Source organism: Pyxicephalus adspersus, chromosome 5 (genome assembly GCF_032062135.1).
Source record: "Pyxicephalus adspersus chromosome 5, UCB_Pads_2.0, whole genome shotgun sequence".
Classification (NCBI taxonomy): domain Eukaryota; kingdom Metazoa; phylum Chordata; class Amphibia; order Anura; family Pyxicephalidae; genus Pyxicephalus; species Pyxicephalus adspersus.
Window position 1 is genome coordinate 15,489,004 of NC_092862.1, and position 19,543 is coordinate 15,508,546.

The 19,543-nt window shown below is 40.6% G+C and overlaps 1 protein-coding gene across 1 annotated transcript in view; it reads left to right on the plus strand.

The window, feature by feature from the left end:
• The first annotated feature begins 6,821 nt into the window (after positions 1-6,821).
• EIF3H (eukaryotic translation initiation factor 3 subunit H) overlaps positions 6,822-19,543 on the plus strand; it is an 87,533-nt gene continuing 74,811 nt past the window's right edge. Inside the window, exon 1 of the mRNA XM_072410716.1 lies at positions 6,822-7,005. Coding sequence (XP_072266817.1) covers positions 6,862-7,005 — 144 coding nt within the window. The 5' untranslated portion in view covers positions 6,822-6,861. The remainder of the gene's footprint in view (positions 7,006-19,543) is intronic.

A 19,543-nucleotide genomic window follows, 5' to 3' on the forward strand; every position in this document is an offset into this window, starting at 1 on the left:
GGATTCCACACAAGTAATAATAGTAATGACTGTGTCCACAGGTGCAGAATTAAAGAGCACCTGTTGCTAAAGTAGCCATTTTGGTAGCTTAATATACTGCCAAAGCCGGTATTTAATTAAAATAACCATTTAGGCTTACTTGTAATCACTTTTTAATAATTGCAGGACTTAAATCAATGGACGTTTTTTATCTCCATTTGACTTTGCCCTCCAAAACATGTAGATGTCTCTAGATTCTTCTTGGAGTCCATGGGACCTGGGCTTAAGTCAATGGGCAATGTTTACCTCCATTTGACATTACCCTCCACAAAGCCACATCTTGGAGTAAAGACCATCTCTACAGTCCGGACCGGCCATTGAGTGGTCATGTTACCACACCTTGTCTTGACATGACCATGCCTCTTCTTGGAGACAATGAGACCAGGGCTCAGGTCAATGGGCAATGTTTACCTCCATTTGACATTACCCTGCAAAACCCCACATATTGGAGTAAAGATATCTCTACAGTCCAGATTGGCCATTGAGAGGTCTTGCTTCCACAACTTGACATGACCCTGCCAATGACATTTTAAGGGGTACATTGAAGCCCTTAATATTTAAGTTGAAGCATGTGTATGCCTAGTGTTAAAATCTTACATTCATTGGAGTATGGATTCTCCCACCCTCTAGTCAACAGTAAAGTCAAGGAGACCACTCTTCACGGGTGTGCAGGCTTCCTTACTGGAGGGGCAAGGTTTTGCTAGTTGTGTAGTTGCAATTTTTTTAATCCTATTGTTTAACAAGAACAATTAAAGAGCACCCATTGCTAATGTAGCCATTTTTGGTAGCTAAATATTTTTCCAAGCCAGTATTAAATTATTACAACCATTTAGGCTTATTAGTGACTACTTTATATCAGCTGTAAGGCTAAAAAAATGGACGCTGTTTACTTCTATTTGACATTACCCTCCACACTTCTTGATGTGAAGATGTCTCTATCTCTGGAGCTGCTGTTAAGTGGTCTTGTTATCACAGCTTCTCCTGACTTGACCATGCTGCTTCCGAAGCCCATAGAATTTGGGCGTTGTTCACCTTCATTTCACATTACCCTCCACAGTGCCACTTCTGGAGAGATGATATCTCCACAGTCTAGACCTGCCATTGAGAGGTCTTGTTACCACAGCTTCTCCTGACATGGCCAAGCTGCTTCTGAAGTCTATGGAATTTGAGCTTAGGTCCCTGGACATTCATTACCTCCATTTGATGTTACCCAAAAAACCCCACTTATTTGAGTGAAAACATCTCTACAATCCAGACCGGCCATTAAGTGGTCTTGCTGCCACATGATCATGCCATTTCTGGAGTCCATGGGGTCTTTACCAATATTTGATGTTACTGTGACGGACGCCCTCTCAGCCCACACCCCTGCGCCTAGACTTTCCAGCATGCTTAACAACAGTCCACGCATCAGCAGGCTGAGAAGGTTAACCACTCTGTTACCCCTTGCCTAACACACCATCACATGAAGACTGCCATCACGTGCTTAGATGGAGGGACGCACCTTGACAACCACAGTTATGATTCTGCTCCTTTCACTCCCCTAGCGGTAACCCTAAGTGTGACTTGGAGTGGATTTTACTTGCAAAAAGCGGTAATCCCGTGTCACTCTTTAAGCTAAGAAAAAACCCACTTACCTTCCTCCGTTGTTGTCCCTCCTTGTCCTTCTGGTCTCCGCAGGTCCTGGGGACACGTCTTCTCCCTCCAGACACGAAGTAAAGAGCTGAGATCTATGGGGTTTCCGGTGACGTCGGTGCGGACGCCGGTTCACGCAGACGGAGCAGCAGGAAATTCAAATCATTTTGTATTGGATTCAATACAAAATAGCTGTATTGAGTCCAGTAAAAAGAAATCTTCATATTATTTAAATATTAATTTATTATATATACTACTGTACAGTTATATTACATTTTTACCTATTTTTTTAACAGATTTTTTTTTTAAAGTTTATTATTAAATTAATTACATTTTGGGGAGTTATGCCTAAGAATTATAGCCTACAATGTAAAATAAATTTCCATGCAAAAAAATTGTAACGCTTTTTGCACGGAAATTTGGACAGAATTAGACCTCTAGGGGGGTTAACACTTTCTGTGTCACCAGCTGCCACTTCAGACAGGGATGTCTCACAATATTTATAGTAGTATTTTCAAGTTAGGAAGTTACACTATTTCTATTTAGAGCATTCAGAGATTCAGCTTAAACTTTTTATAGTGTTAATTAAGTAAAAACATACAAAAACACTGAAAAAACAAACACAGAAATATAAAGACTAATCAAAGAACAATAACAGAACTATAGCAACAGCGTAAAATAAAAGGGAAAACTGTGAAATCATACTTAGGTTGAGTTGGTTTGCCTTGGTCCAGGTTGCTGTATATTGACCATTTCCACAGTCAATATCTGCTCTTGAGTGATTTTTGCCACAGCTTGCCCTACCATGATCATGCCACTTTTGGAGTCCATGGGATGACCCCGCTGATGAACAGACAATGGGAAGTGTAGAGGTGTTTGCTGACATTTTTAGAGGTCCATGCAAGCCCTTACCAGTTAATGTAAAGCATGTGAAGTATGATTCTCCACAAAACCTCTTTCAAGTTCTTCTAATAAATTGTGTATAGAATCCTCCCCCACCCCCTGGTTACCAGTGGTCAACAGTGAGATCACTCTCCATTTTGGTACAGGATGGAGGGTAAAAGTTCTGTAGTTTCTATGGTTGCTATTCCTAAATCCTGTTAATTGCACCCCAACTATACCAATAAATAGCACTTTGCCAATAAAGTTTATTTTCATAGCTAGTTTGGACCGTTTTTTTTAAATCATGGTGATAGGTATTATAATGCATTTGATATCAATTTTAAAATATTTTAGGTTGACTATATATATAAGGTACAATAAGTTCATAGACTTTCCCTTGACCAGTAAAGTGCATTTTAAAGACTTTATTTTTACCTGCTTTGTGTTGTCTGCATTTTGTTGGATGCCTCATATGCTAATAATTTGCATTTAGACGGCAAACAAAGCAGGTGAGACTCTCCCATTCTTCACAAGGCTGCATTTTCTATTCAAATGAAGCTACATGCATTTCAATAGAGAAGGCAGGATTTTATTAGAACACCTGGCTACACCAATCCTTGCAACTATGCACAACAATCAATGAGCTAACAAAAAAAAATCAAAGACCTGCAGTGCTCAATACAAACAGCTAGATTGACTGTAAATCTAAATAAACATAAAATAAATAACTTCATATATTTATCCTTCTAACCTATAAACTGATCCCCGAGTGCCTTAGTTGTATTTGTTTTCTTCCAAGATATGTACATATTGTGTGTGAATGTATATGTCTGGGATATTCATACTGGTAGGGGCAGTGTTGTATTTTGTCTTAGTTTCTCATTGAATTTTATCATTAGATTATTGCACACAACAAAGCAATAAAATGACAATATTGTGAAAGGCAGCACTGATATACAGCTACTGATATGAGTTGTACTCCAGCATCAAAGCTTTTCATGTTATACGAGGATCAAGCTGATCCGTACTTTAGTTATTTCCTATAAATCTGAAGCTTATAAACTCTCAGCACCTGGATCTGACACAGCAACACAATACACATGTAAGGAACTCATTTCATCTAAATCCAACAGATTTCACACGGCCTGCTAGAAGTATATATATCTGTATATCCAGCGTAAACATTCATGTTCCACTGCAATACCTCATTCGCCATGCCCATATTTTTTTTTAAAGGAAATATTCAGTGCTATCAGTGTTTGTCATATATACACGGCAAAGATTTCTGATTGATGTAAATCATCTAATCAAAGTGGGGGATCTCTCCACCATGTTTGCACCCCTGTGATGTTAGTTGACCATATATTAATATTACAAATATTACACAGTGATTATATAGCGCCAACATGTCTGTAGTCATGTCACTAATATATAAAAAGAGTTCTTAAGGCATTTATTTATATAAATAGTTGCAAATGACAGACAGATACAGACAGTAACACAGAAGGAGAGGACCCTGCCCCGAAGAGCTTACAATCTAGTAGCTGGGGAAAGTAGTACACAATAGGAGGGACGGTTACATTGTTTCTCATCTATTTTGAGGATCCTTTTGAAATTGGAAACCCCAAACCAGCTCATTTTCAAAAGTCTCCATTATCTCCACATTGTGGTATTCTGTATTGTGCCATTGCTGTTTAATAATCTCATTGTGCTGAATATTTTATGTGTTTCCTCTGATTTGGTTTTGCTTTTCAGTACAGATTACCAATGTGATGTGCACTTTTTTTAAGCCATTGCTCTGAAAGTGCCAAATATTTAGTAGAACATGTTGGGATTTTGATTTTGATTTAGAACTTGGCAAAATTGGAGAGTAAAATAGATTAAAGTTATATAATTAAAGAAAGATAAATCTAGAGACAGAGGGACTGATTTATTAAAACTCTCCATGACTGGAAAAGATAGACTATCATCGGAGAACCTGAGTGATTCAGCAAACCTGGAATATATTTCTTGAAAGTATTTTGCTATTAATTAGAAAATGTTTTAATTTCTGGACTAGATGCATTCCTGGTTTGCTCGATCACCCAACCTCTTCAATGATAGTCTATCTTCTCCAGTCTCCAGAGCATTAATAAATCAGACCAGAGTGTCCCGATAGCCCTTATTCCATTGGGTATATAGTAGCATAGGAATATCCTAGACATGGTATAGGTTGCCATATGTAAAATGACTTTGGGATTTTTAGTTTTAATAAGGTTTAAAAATGTTATGCGTAATAAACTGGTTTTGTTAGCTGCATTCCCTTTTATTGGAATTTAGTAATAATCTTTTAGGTTCAACATAGCACAAGCTGTATCCAGAATATGGCACTCTGCAGGTGCATTATGTGAATGGTCTCATGTGAAAATGCAAAGTATGTCCAACATACATGACATGTGTTTGTGAATGCCAAACACACCTTGCTAGAGCATTGCTGTGAATAAGACTGACATGCATTATATTTTTATGCAATTGACTATAAATGGGCGCGTGATTCAAAAAACGCAGTGCACCAGCCATAGTGGGACTGTGTCTTATGTATGTATTATAACAGGCTCAGAACAGTTTAATGAATCAATTGTCATGCCTAAACTGTATTTAAATATCCCGATGACCAATGTCACTATAAAAGAGGGAAAACCAAAACTGTGAGTTGTCACCAGCACAAGAATAATAGGACATATTCCAATGGGGATGCTCTTCCAGTACCAACTCCTTGGAAGAGAACTTCACTTTGGAAAGATTTATGCTCACTTCCTGTTGAGTTTTCAGAACAGGAGTTGAATAGAAATCTATAAATTTACATAATAAGTCAAGGTTGAAAAAGGACATAAGTCCAACAAGTTCAACATAAAATAAACATATCCCAGATATAAAAACCTATGGTCATAGTTGATCAAGAGGAAGTAAAAAAAAAACCTGCTACAATTTTCTTTACAGGGGAAAAAGATTCCTTCCTGATTCCATGAGGCCATCGGATGTTCCCTGGATCAACAGTCTCTGTTACCTTCACTTAAAAGCCTTAATCCCCAGTTATATTCTGTTCTAGAAAACATCCAGCTTTTTCTTAAAGCAATCTATAATAGTTGCTGAAACTACTTCCTGAGCGAGCTGATTCCACATTTTCACAGACCTTACAGTGAAGAATCCCTTCCTTATCTGGAGCTTAAACTTCTTTTCCTCCAGATCTCAAAGTGAATATTTGGTAGGAGAGTTCTCTATATGAGGAGAGTTCTCTATATGGACTATTTATATATTTATACAGGGTGATCATATCCCCCCTTATACGTCTCTTTTCAAGGGAGAATAGATTCAGTTCAGCTAATCTCTCCTCATAGCTGAGCTCCTCCATTCCTTTTATTAGTTTAGTTGCCCTTCTCTGCACTCTCCCCAATTCCACAATGTCCTTTTTGTGACCTGGTTCGGGTAAACCGTTTCTTTCAGGTCTGGCAAAAATGTATTGTTTTAAATCCAGTGAGAAAGCACAAATGTATAACCGGTTTAAATATTCTATTTGGGGTATTTTACATGCTCTCTCCTGACGTAAAGTAAGACATAGGTTAATGGGCTGATCTCATATTGTTGTATTACGGAAAGGTTGTTAAAGAAATTCATGATATAAATCATTCATGGGGAAGTTTTCTTACTCTTTGTTTATATTTATGTTGTCGCATATTTGTGTCTGCCTTTTTATAATAATATATTTTTATATTATTATTTTATTTGATTTTCTATTTATCTAGTCATTCTGTATCATCATGATGATTATTGTATTTTGTGAAACTCACAATTGAAGACAATGTTTTTATTTTTGTTCCTTTTTATTATATGACTATGGTAGGGTATAGATACTGTATAATAATAAAAAATAATATTATTGTTTTTGTGGTATAATTTGCAAAAAAAAAAATAAACAGTAAAAAGAATAAATCTCCAAAATGTAATACAAATGGCAGTTTATTGTCACAAAACTTGTAAAACAAATGTAAAACTTCTGTATATATACAAAATGTATTTATAATTTGCTTTAATTTAAACTTTAAAACTTTATCAGACCTCTGCCTGTCTGTAACAAAAGCCGCTGTCCAATGAGCTCCATTACAAAGCCAAAGGGGAGGTCTGGGCTAAGACGGACCAATTGCCCTCAACAAACAAGGCGGCCGCACAGCGCAGGACGTAGTACGTAGTTAGTGACGCAGTATGCGCGACCACTTCCTGTTTCCGGCGCGTGGTGTGTCTTTCTCTCCGGCTTCAGCAGTAGGTGTGAACATGGCGTCTCGTAGAGAAACCAGCAGTGTGGCCGCCGCCGCCGCTACCGTCCCCACCAGCACTACTACTACCACCGCAGTAGCAGCTGCAGCCGCCGCCGCCGCCATTGAAACCCAAGTGAAACAAGTACAGATAGACGGACTGGTGAGTAACAGAGGGGAAAAGAAAGGAATGTGCAGGGGGATGCTAATACTCACTTAGTGGTAGATAACTCCAGCATGGCCTCATGTGTCTCACATATGTCACATCATATAGAAGGTTCCTCCTTCTGGAAATGGACTTATATAAGAAGAAAAAGGGTGTATATGTGTTTCTGGGAATGCCTGCCAATGCTTTTCTTGAGTTGTGGGGCTGTGCATGCGTATGCTTGTCCCTGGATGCCCATGTGCAATCTTTTCTGACATGCTACAAACCAGGGCCTACCCAATATGTTGCTGAAATGTCTCTGGAATGCGATATGCTCAGTATTGTGAAATGTGTAGGGATCATGAAGGGTTCACTGTTGGGGTTCAATGTATAAGAGCTGCCCATTTATTTTAGGAGACGATCAGTCACAAAGATGTATGCTCTGTTTTGCAATTGTGGGTCATGGTGCTCAGCAGTATGTATCCATTGGGAATGATTGGCATTGCTGTACAGCTCTGTATTGCACATGTATTTGCAGCACGGCATTGTGGGCCTTTTGTGCAGCTCTGATCGCTTTCCTTTATGTACTTAGCATACCTAAACTCAGGGATTTCATCTTGCATAAAGGGGTAGACAACCCTTTTATGTAAGGTAAAATTTCTGTTTGTGTTTTTTTAAAAAAAAAGTGCAGCACCGCCCTCTAATTCTCGATTGCCTAGGCGATCGAGAATGAATGGGAACGCAAAGCCTTCTGGGATACTACGTCACGCATCCTGGGAGGCTCTTGGGTGCTCCTTCTGCGCATGCTGGAGCATCTTAGGCATGCGCAGAAGGAGCCTTTTCACACACAGAAAAATTTGCAGATCTTATGCATGCGTAGTGAGATCGGCAAGTTTTTTTTTCTCCATCCTATGGCACCTGAGCTTGCGCCTGGGTCGAGTGACGTAGGATGAAGGCCCAGTAAGAGATGAAAATGGCGGCGTCTGGAGCGCCTGGACGATGTGGGACCAGATGCAAGACCCCCCGGATGGATCGGACTGCTTGCGGGGTTGAAGGTGTATTTTTTTTTTTCAGTTTAGTTCCTCCTTAAGTTGTTGGTCATTTGCATCTGCAGTATTCTCCCCAGAAAAGCTGTAAGCGTGTGGTAGCCCCTGTATTGTGACCTAACTTTTCAGTAATCACCCCAAAACAGACTGTTGGTTACTGGAAAGTGCCAGGTGGTGCACCCAGCTAAAAGGGCCTGGGGAGAAAACTGCATATGTAACATGGTTTTTTGGTGTCGGATCACCAGCAACTGGTGACGGAACGTTGTATGTACCAAGAAACCGGTAGCTAATTCATTAAAACCCAAAAGGCTTTATCATTTACGTCAGGGCTATGGAATAATTACAATTTCCAGCTTCACGTCCAAAATATTAACTTCCAACTCCAAAGCCATGATTGGTCAAAAACATTCTAAGTGCATCAAAACTCATGGTCCATGTAGTCTTATGCTTCCAATACAAAGGAGCCACAGCCTGAGTAGAAAAGCCAGTCTCCTGACAGCTTGTAGATGAGGACCATTGCTTTGTGTACGGAAGCAGCGATCTCTCTATGTATGTCTGCACTAGAATGCTGCTATTAGACAGCATTGGGATTTGTCATTCAGTTGCGGACATTTTGTAACACATAGTGTTGAGTGTGGTAGTTGCTCATTATTGATTCATATCTCCATGATCCTGCCCTGATTGCTAATCACATTACCCTGCCCTATGTGTATGTATTCAGGGAGTAAGTAGGAAAAAACTGTGCAACATACTGCGTGTCATTGTCCCCACACCATTTCCCCATCACAGGTCCCATCCATATATCCTGGTGGGAGTGCAAGGACACCATTTTGCTTTGAATGATTTTTTGCTTCCAGTGAATTCCCGAATGCAATTTGTACTGTAAATGCCTGCATTTCTTCTGAGGAAGCGTCTTCGGCTGTGAAACGTGTAGGTTGCACATTTTCTTGTGTGTGTTGGTCTTTTGGTCAGGAGGCATTATGTTGTGCTTTTATTGGACGACATGTTTTGTTGTATTTTTGATGCCACTTGGCTTTTTTTGTTCATATACAGGTTTTAGTTGAATACGGGTTAAAACGGGTTTTAGTTGAATACGGGTTAAAACGGGTTTTAGTTGAATACGGTTAATACGGGTTTTAGTTGAAGAAAGGAATCTTCTAAATAAAAGGGGAAGCACTTATTCTGCTTTAGAGCAGAACTAAACCCTTTTATGCTCACCTATCACAGTTCTGTTTCAGGCGCCGCCATCATTTTCCTTTTTCTTACCTTGGGCCATCTTGATTGGCTGGACCGGGATGATGGAACACCACTGCACAAGAGTTCATTCAGTCCTGGCAACTGCAGGGAATGCCGGGATGTGCAGGTTATCCTGGGCACCAGGAGAGATGAGGGATCAGACCAGCAAGTATGTTTTATTGCAGAAGGGACATTCCCTATCTTTCTCCAATAAAGCTCTGCCTGGTTATACATTTTTAAAATGCAACTTCAGTTCTGTTTACTTAGAAGCTCCTTTTTTCCAAGGGCAGAACCTAAGTTCCACTTTCAAAAATTTACACTCAGGTACGGCTTTATTGGAGAAAGGGACAGGTGATGAACCTCCTGCAATAAAACATACTTACCTGCCTGATCACTCTTCTAAACTGTCTGAAATCACGATACTGCCCATATGTAGCAAGCTGGGGTACCCTGTGCTTCCCTTGTGGTTGCTGGGACTGAATGAGCTCTGCTGGACTTAAATTATCCCGGCCTGGTCTAATAAAACAGCCAACACGAGAGGTGCTGATCAGGCAGGTGAGGGTGTTAGGCTATGTACACACGTTAGATTTTTGTCGATGGAAAGAATCTTCCATGATCCTTTCCAACAACAAAAGATTGAAAGATGCATGAACGGGCGATCTACTTACAGCAGATTCTGCTCTATATAGAGGGGAGGAGGAGAACAAGCTCTCTCTCCCCTCCACTTGCATTATGGTCATTCATGGAGCCACCAGGACAAGGATGTTGGTCACCCATTACATACAGGTTTTGCCAATATATAATCACTTGTAATGTGTAAGATGTATTATTTCTGTTTACCTTTCGTTGTTCCATTTGTATGGCTGCGCTTCATCCATTTTTTTGTCTATTGGTTGTATTCAGTGTATATCGGACCCCCTTTATTGTTGGGGGTTACTTTAGATATTGCTAGTTTTTATTCACAATGAGCAGATCTGGAAACAGCATTATGAAGTACAAAACACACTGCATGCATGTAATATAAGCTACCTTCATATACTGAAATAGAATTACAAGATTGGGCATGTAAACATGTCAAAGCAGCAAAATTGCCATCATTTTTTTTCAGCACACCGCTACCCACGTTGTGCATTGTGTGTCTGCTTTAAAGTTTTGTGGTAAATGATTTGTTGCATTGGGCTGCAGTAAACTGAACACTATGACGTCTGTGCCCACAGGTCTCTGGATGTAAAGACACCATGAAGGCTATAATCTGTACCCAGACATCTGTGTATAGTTGGTGTCTCTTGTGCTGTGAACAGTTACAGATCCGTTTCCCGCATCAAGTGATAACTGTTATGGTGTTTCATAGATGGGAGGAATGATTTCTGCAAATGCAATGTAATTAAAAGTAGAAATGACAGTGGACTTATAAAAAAAATACCTAATGTTAGAGTGACTCTTTTCTGCCCCATATTTTTGAAAAAGCATTTTCTTTCCAAAGGCTTTTTATGCATGCTTCTATGGCATCCTGTCTCCTACTTTACCTTCATTTCAGTGCCCCCTGGTAGACTCTTTGGATGTCTGTATTCCCTGACACACACTGTGGTTTATCCTCTAACCATTTCATCACTGCTATGTCTTGTAGTAAGAGTTGTTTCCTAAATTTACACTTCTGTAGGTATTGACAGTCAACTCTAAAGCTATGTACACATGTGCAATAATTGTTGTTGAAAAGGATCTTTCACAATCTTTCAACGACAAAAGACTGCTCGATGCACGAACAAGCACTGTACATACAGCGCCGTTATGCTGTATGGAGAGGGGAGAACGATGGAGCAGCACCTCTCTGCGCTCTCTTCCCCTTACTACCAATATGATCGTTCGTCGTCCGTGGATCCTATAGAACGGTAATCAGAACAACCGACGGCAAGTGCTGTACACATGGTAGATTCTTGTCCGATATCAGCCCTGAGGCGATTATCAGACGAGAACCATCAGACGTGTGTATGTAGTCTGTGTTCTCACTGGCCATGAGTTCTTACCGTATCTTCATGCCAGGGGAATGCTGGCTCTTGGGAAATGCTTAATAGAGCGTCTTCTGGCAGCAGCTCCAGAAAGGAATGAATAAGGATGGCAGTGAGTGGTACGTGAAAATGCAGGTTCTTTAAATTATCCAGCATTGCGAGTATTACGCTCTATGTGAACCTACCCTGAAACCAATTCCGTGTAAGTTTAGACATAAATCGGAATAATTTTACAACTGTTTCCAATGGTTTTCAAGTTGTTTAGCTTTTGTATATTTGATTCTGGATTTATTAGTATTACCGATACAGATTCTAGATATACATTCCCTGATATCTGTTTTAGGTCCCTCTGAAAATCATGTGCATATTAAATGCAGAATTGTCTATCTTCCACAAACTTTAAGATATTCTGTGGATAAAATCTTTCATTTTCCTGCAGATTAACTGCACCTTGTCCTGGGATGTACCCAGAACCAGATCACTTTAAAGGTGGCCTCTGCTTTGGACACGTGCCCCAAGGCTGTATTTAGGCATGCCTTGCTTGGAAGCACAGCATTTTGAGGCAAGAGGTTGGGCTGGTGGGCCTGGCATCAGATATGTGACTGAAAAGGGAGCTTGCTGCTTGATTTCTCAAGCTGCCTTGGTAAGCACCAGATAAAAGCTCATTGGAAGTCTGCCCTGCAAAAAAGCAGATACCGCCTTCATATAGCTATACAAATGCTGAGCAAGGGATTCAACACCACTTGCTCCGTCATCACATTGGCAGTGCTTTGGATTATATAGAAAATATTTAATATATATAAAAGGAAAAGGAGGAAACTGAAGATTTTATTTACTGGCTCTGCAGCCCTGGGGTGGAATGGGTCCTGGATTGACACCCAGGCAGCTAACATTTTCAGCAGATGTTGTCAGCGGCACGTTGCTCCCTCGACTCAAAGTAGAACTAAATCCTTCTATGCTCACCTGTCCCTATTCCATCTTAGGGTGCTGCCATCTTTCTTCCTCTCTCCTTTCTAGTGATCTTTGGCCATTTTGATTGACTGGGTTGGGATGACTCCTACACAGTTGTACAGGAGATCAGTCCAGCAAGCGCAGGGGAAGCCGGAATGGCCCCATGAGCAGCTAGATCTGCGATTTTGATCAGGCAGGTAAGAAGGATAACTGCAGCCTCTGTCCTTTTCTGCAATAATAAATCCCTGCCTGATTAAACATTTTTAAAAGTGGAATGTTAGCTCCACTTTAAGCACCGTAAACATCTGCTTTATTCCAGTGCATTTCCCACAAATGTCCTGGTCAGTTCCTCTGCCTCTGGAAATTGTTGACAAAAGTTTCATGAAGGCCATCGTGAAGGTTTTACATTTCCGACACGTTACCAAACGTACTTTAGTTATTGCTTTTCGGCAGGCATTACACCTGGCAATATCCTGATATATTATTGCTTTTTCTTCAAGTGTTCTGCTCAGCAGTTTATTCTTTATGCAATAACACTATCATCTCCTAAACAACTCTCTGCTTGCATCCAGTAAAACCTTTTTGCGTTCTCCTCTGCCGTCTCTGTAAAGTTGTGAAGCAATCACGGAGCTATCCCCTGAAAATCCATTGTGGTTAGCATGGATCATGCACTTTTAGGCAGTAACTGTTCATCTGCACTAAATATTAGCTTACTTTTTTATAAGTGTCATAAAGACTGCAGCACTTTTGTTTGCCATCTTTTATATTGATCCTGTTTATGATTGTGAGGGATCTTTTACCAATGATGTGGATATTTTGTTGTTTCTTCCAGGGCTTACCCTGACTTTATTACAGACTTTACAGGATGCAGCAGTCTGCCCTTCTCACCCTAAAGGATGGTCAGGGGAGCCGTCTTAATTCTGCTTTGTGCACTCTGACATTTTTCCTTTCACTGTATGAAGTCATCCAGCATTTCTCAGGCATTCTCAGAACAGTATTGAGTATTTTTATCGTCATGTACATGTAGATATAAATTAAATAACATCTCAATATGTTAAAGTTAATTTTCATTTTTGTCATGTTTGCAGCTTTTATTATTATACATGGTAGTCCCACTATGAAGGTCATTGTATACGCTCTTTGTTATGAGGACAACACTCCATCTTGTTGTCTCTGCTACTGGTCAGACGCCAAGTGAAGCCAATAATGGTTTTGGGTCATTACCTTGGTCTTTATTATTATCCGGTGTTCTTCCCAGCCCCTTTTACCTGGGTGCACCATCCGGCAATTACAATCAGTAACCACCCGGCTGTTTTGGGTCACAATACAGGGGCTGCCATTAGCCTTAAAAAATGCCTGGTTATCTAAATTATAATCCAGTGTTTTTATAGCGCCAACATATTGGGCAGTGCTTCACAAATTCCATAGTCAAGTCCGCCTACAATTTCTTCCCACCCGCCAGGTTGACACCGTTATCAATATTATCATCCAGTGTTTTTTATAGCGCCAACATATTGAGCAGTGCTTCGCGAAGTCCATAGACATGTCGCTAGCTGTCCCTCAAAGGAGCTCACAATCTTATGTCCCTACCATAGTCGTACATAGGGACAGCAAATTAAGCTAACTGCATGTTTTTGGAATGTGGGAGGAAACCCATGCAAACACAAAGAGAACCTGCAAACTCCATGCAGATGGTGTCCTAGTCCAGACTTGAATCTGGGACCTAGCGTTGTAAAGGCCAGACTGCTAACCATGAGCCACCATGCTGGCCTTTCAAACCTTTTAGCACAGTTGTTGGGTCAGTTAAATAAAGCAAAGGTCAAATTGTTTGCTTGATTTCAGATAGAAAGACGTAAAACCGAGTCCAGTTTGTTGTTGAACTCCAGTCAATCAGCTGATCACACAGGTTAAATGTAGACTTGGGCCTCCAAGGTTTCCATAGTAAATAAAGGCACTTTGGACCAGCAGTGATTAATTGCTTTTATTATACACCTAAACCCACTGTATCATTGTCAATACATATTTATATAGAAGAAACATCAGGCTGTGTATTAGGAGAATGGATTGCCTAAATATATAATTATGCACAGAAGGCTCTGGCTGTTAATATGACTGTAATGACACATATGCTGAGTCTTTTTCTACTCCTGCAGGCTAGATATGCATGCTTGGACACTAAATAGGTTAACAGATATTGAGAGAAATTATGATCTCTGCCTTTCTTGCTGCGCCTACTGCTGTGGGAACGTAGGAGGTTGTTAGGAGGTTGTATTAGAAAAAATGAAGAACGTGCTTTTTACCTTCAAGACAGATTCGCTTTCCTTAAGTTGCCAAAATTGTCTGAGCGATGGGACGCCGCTACTGAGGCCTCGTCTCGGCCGGAGAAAATGAATTGAGCTTTTTGTCCTTTGACAACTCTTGGGAGCAAGATGAGGACAAAGTGTCCAGCAGATGAATGGCACTGCTCCTCAGCAAACCAACGGTATCTTGAAAATGGCGAGGCTGAAAGCAAAACATTGACTGGGAGGGAGAGCAACACACAGCGAGATCTTCTACTCCAAGTATTATAGCAATATATACACTACTGTCCTATAGCCATAGATTTAATTGCTGCATTTTGAGTATTTGAGCAACTTTGTCTACTTAAAGCAGACCTAAACTCAGAATGTTTACTTTAGATAAAATGGTTAAATAACCCTTTAGTTTAAAGTAAAAGCATTTAAGTGCAAGCACTTTCCCTTCTTGGCTATCAAGACATAATGGAGCACAATGCCTCCTGCCACCATGTGGAGAAGGGGCCCTTTCTTTAATGTAAGAAAAAAATTGCAGATCTAATGCATGTGCTGATCCATATTCTGTCCTTCTGTATATTTTGGGATTTTGATAACCACACTTCAAAAGAGGTGGTATACCCAAATCTTTCCAGCCCACATCTCCAACCTCCTTCCATTCAAACACCTCAGCCCCCATTCTTGTATTTGGCAGTACATGTGTCCATTTCTGCATGTCTTGGTTTCATCATTGGAACCCATTGCACTTTTCTGAAGCTTGTGTGATAACTGGAGGACAGATGTGAGTGTGTACAGTGGCTGGCACTTGAATCGGGAACTGTAAGCTTCATTCTGAAGATATTGACTGAAGTGGAGTTTGGATGCTGGGGTGGAGGAAGAAGATCAATATACCACTTGCATACTTTCTGCAGGGACCTTTTCTTTGTTCTGAGCGCTTTTCTTTAAGGAACAATATTTGTACAGAAATACATCAGTTTGTCTTTTTCCAGAAATTCTTTTCTATACTGAGTAAAACTTCAGTTTTGCAGAGTCTGCATGGAATCCAGGGACTGCTGTAAAGGCCGCAAGCTCCCTTCTCAACATCCTGTTTCATTTACGTTGACCTTTCCTATTGACTGGCTTCTAGTAAAACCACTCTGTTGAAACCGCCGGTAATTACACACCCATGTACCGCTCCGGCTCGGCTCTATAATTTTCAGCCAGGGTCCTCACCTATGTCTTTGGCAATTGCCTTTAATAACTGCTGGCTGATTACAACAATCCTGTGTGCTGTGAATAATAATGGGATCTCTTTCTTTTTAAGTTGTTTTGTTCTGAGTAAAACTTTAATTTCTATAGTTACAAAACAAAGGGCAAAATATGGCAGCTCGTCACATCTATGTAGTACTAATCAGTATATATCACTGCACCTTTTTCCTTTCCCAACTTCAACCCAAACACGAATTGGCTGCCAGCATGGTTGATGTTCTGTAACCGTCCCATAGAATAGAGCATGATGTTGGTTAGTTTTCCTCGCTGGCAGAAGTGCATTCTCCTGATCTCACAAGTTGCAGGTTTTATTTTCACCTTAACACTCCCATGTTCACAGCTTGTAATGAGTGTGCAGCTTGAGGCCTTTCCTGGCTAGAATTAAATAGGCTCCCATTTGCTGCTGTCTCACTGCCTGTGACACTCTTTTATTATAGGAGTTATTTTCTGTGACAGTCACAAGTATCGGGATTGAATCCGGTGCGGTGTTGTGCGGTGAGAGAGCTGAGGAGCTGCGGGGTAAGGCTGTACTCATCTGTTCGTCACATAAAGCACTGATGTAAGCCATTCTGAAAACATGGGACAATTACAAAGCCTGGGGTGAGTCCTTAAAAATGAAGGCAATGCTGATTGCAAGCTTAGTGCACTAGTGGACGTCAACTTGCTTGAAAACATTTATTATGTTTATAGAGCAGGCTTTTTTTTTTAATATATTCTAACATGCTTTGAGCAGTGGGAGCTTCATTTTGGTGATATTGGGGATTTAGTACTAATAACTGTCAATTACTGGCACCTGAGTACTGTCATTTCAGCACCACTGGAAGCTTACTAAATGTTTACTAACAGTGTTCTTCCCAGGCACTTTTAGCTGGGCGCACCACCCAGAACTTTTCACTAGTTACTGAAGAGTTGGGTCACAATACAGGGGCCGCCACCTACAACTTCTTACCACCTGGCTTAAAAAAATGCCTGGGTTGGGCACTATACCGGGTTCAAACTTCAGGCAGCACTGTCGTTAGGATCTTTGTTTTAGATTCCCTACATGTGTTTTGGTTCTGTGATGCCTTTATTCTTGCAACTTTTGCCAATCACTATTCCCTCACAGGGTGCTGCCATCTTCCTTCTTTTCTTCCTAGTGATAATCTTCATCCTTTTTTGATTGGCCGCACAGGGATGATGTAACTCCCACACAGTTTGTTCCCGATAAGAGCAAGGGAAGCCAGGATTGCTGTTTTTTATGGCAACCAACGCAGAACTAAACCTGCTATACTCTCCTGTCCTGATGCAAGGAGCCACCATTATCTTCCTCCTCCTCTTTCTGAAGATGATCTTCAACCAGCTTGATTTGCTGAGCTTGGTTGATATAATTAATTCCCAGCACGTGCAGGGGAAGCCGGGATTTCTAAGTATCCTGGCAACCAAAGCCGAGCTGCGTCTATGTGCAGGCCTGCTTTTTTGACATGTGTAGGAAGGATTATTGCAGAAATGACGTGCCCAGTACCTTTCTGCAATAGTACCTGCCTGGTCATGGATTTTTAAAAGTAACTTTAGTTACGCTTTAATGAATTATACTAGATTTGCTTTAGTTATCTCTGAGGTTTTCACTCTTAGGTAATCTTCCTTTTCAATGGCAAACATTGTCACTTTAATCATAAACTACTGATATTTGTGTATTGTCTAATGAAGTGTTTCTGACATACCCTACCAGACAAGGGGTACTATCGCGCCATCATATGATCGTGGTGTCTGTCAGCATTATATATGGCACGGCACCAAAAAAAACAATCCCGCCGTCCAGCACTACAAGGATGCGGAACTGATTGTTTTTTTTTCTTGTCTTCAGCCCTTGCTGCACAGCAGATTGCAATCCTCATTCACAGCTAAAATATTACTGGATAAAATGGAGTTACAGCATCATAAAAATGCTGACTCTAGTACTATCTCTGCTATTTCAACAGGCTCATAAAAAATCAGATTTAATCAGCACAAACGTGGCTGTTCTGTTAAAAGGGCTGTAAAGTTAACAAATACAACAGTCAAGCCCTTGTTACACCGAAAAAAGAAATAAGGAACCAAGGCCAGATATATATTGCTGCGACTTATCCCTTTGTGATGTTTCTTTCATTGTGACTAGGACACGGAGACGTGATATAGGAAGTGTAAAGTGTTTGAGAGATGAAGCCAGCTTACCTGTTGCGCTCCATTGTGTTCAGATGTAATACTGAAGCCATCTGCTTCATCGAGTTTGGTTCTTTTTATGGTGTCAGAATATAAAAAATATAGAGTTTTGCATATAAATTAATAAAAGCCAACATTTATGGTAGGGATTGGTGATCCAATGAATCTCTCCGTGGCTGGCAACTTGACAGTCTCTTGAAATTATATTTGGTATTGCATTATCATGTTTGAACTAAAATATACAGTACATTTCATAAGCTTTATTTTAATATTTAATGGACAGCTATAAGATGTCAGGGTTACTAAAAGCTGAATTCCACTAGAAGTGTATGCTGTGCCTTGTAGTACCACAATAGCAGTGAATAATCAGCTTGCTATACATCACATCAAAGCTTCTCGGCGGATGAAATAGATTGAGCCTTGGCTCGCACCGCAGATGAACGCGAATCATTTCGATGTCTTGGCCAAGCCGTATTTCCTCTTTGAGTCTCTTGTGAAGCAATTACTGAGAAAATTTTGCCAGCATATTATGAGCAAATCGCCAAAGGTGGTGTTCTGCATGCAAAGGATACCCAGCTGCCTGAGAACCGGTTATAAATTGCCGGGAGTAGGTGGTGACACTGCAGGTCTGCTTGAGTTTTTCTTTGGCAGAACATCTGCTGTAAGACTCGGAGGCCATGAATATAAAAAATGGAGCCATGGTATTAGTCTTTAGGACTTGACAGAACCCAGGAGCTAACTTTTTATTGGCATCTTTTAGTTCGGCATTGCACTATTCGATATGTTTAAATCCCACATGCTGCATCTTAAAGGGAAAAGCACCGCGTACCTTTTCTTTCCAGGTCTTCTAACAGATCTCTGTCCTTGTCGGTGGGTCGTTTTCTTCAGTCCCCGTAGGTGGCTATTACAGAATCAGAGAATGGATCGTGCTGTAGGCATGATGCTTAACATGAAGGTTAAATGCTGGAATTCATGAAAAAGCATATTACGTGGTGGAAGTGCCTGTATAGGAAAGTTTACCTATTTTTAATCCTATCCTGTGATGCAAACATGTATGACAGCAAAGACATGGCTTGCAATCCCCTGTGCCGTCCATGCAGACTACACTGCATTTAATAAATATAGCCTTGATGCAGTTTCTAAACTGATGTGACTGGATGGCAAATAAGCAGCAGCACCCTTGTATAGGTCATCTCTTCGTTTTCCCTTCTAACTATCTGTTAGATTGGCAGCTGTGATTGTGAATTACATATTGCCCTGATGAGTGGATGTAAGGCTGGAGGAGTTCACTTTCCTTGATTGAAAGAATGCAGTTGCAAATATTAAAAAGAGATGTTCAGCACAGACTGGGGATTTCTAGCTGAAGCTGGATGTCCTTTAGCTAGGACATAAGGTCGGCTTCTGTGTTCTCCCCAGCCCTTTTAGCTGGGTGTACCACCTGGCACTTTTTAGTAACCACCTAGCCGTTTGCGGGTGAATAGCGAAAAGTTTGGCACAATACAGGTGCTGCACCCACCTACAGCTTCTTCCCACCCAGCTGAAAAATAATTCTAGAGAAAATGCTGAGCTTTGCTTGCTGCAGTTTCTCATTCTTATAGTT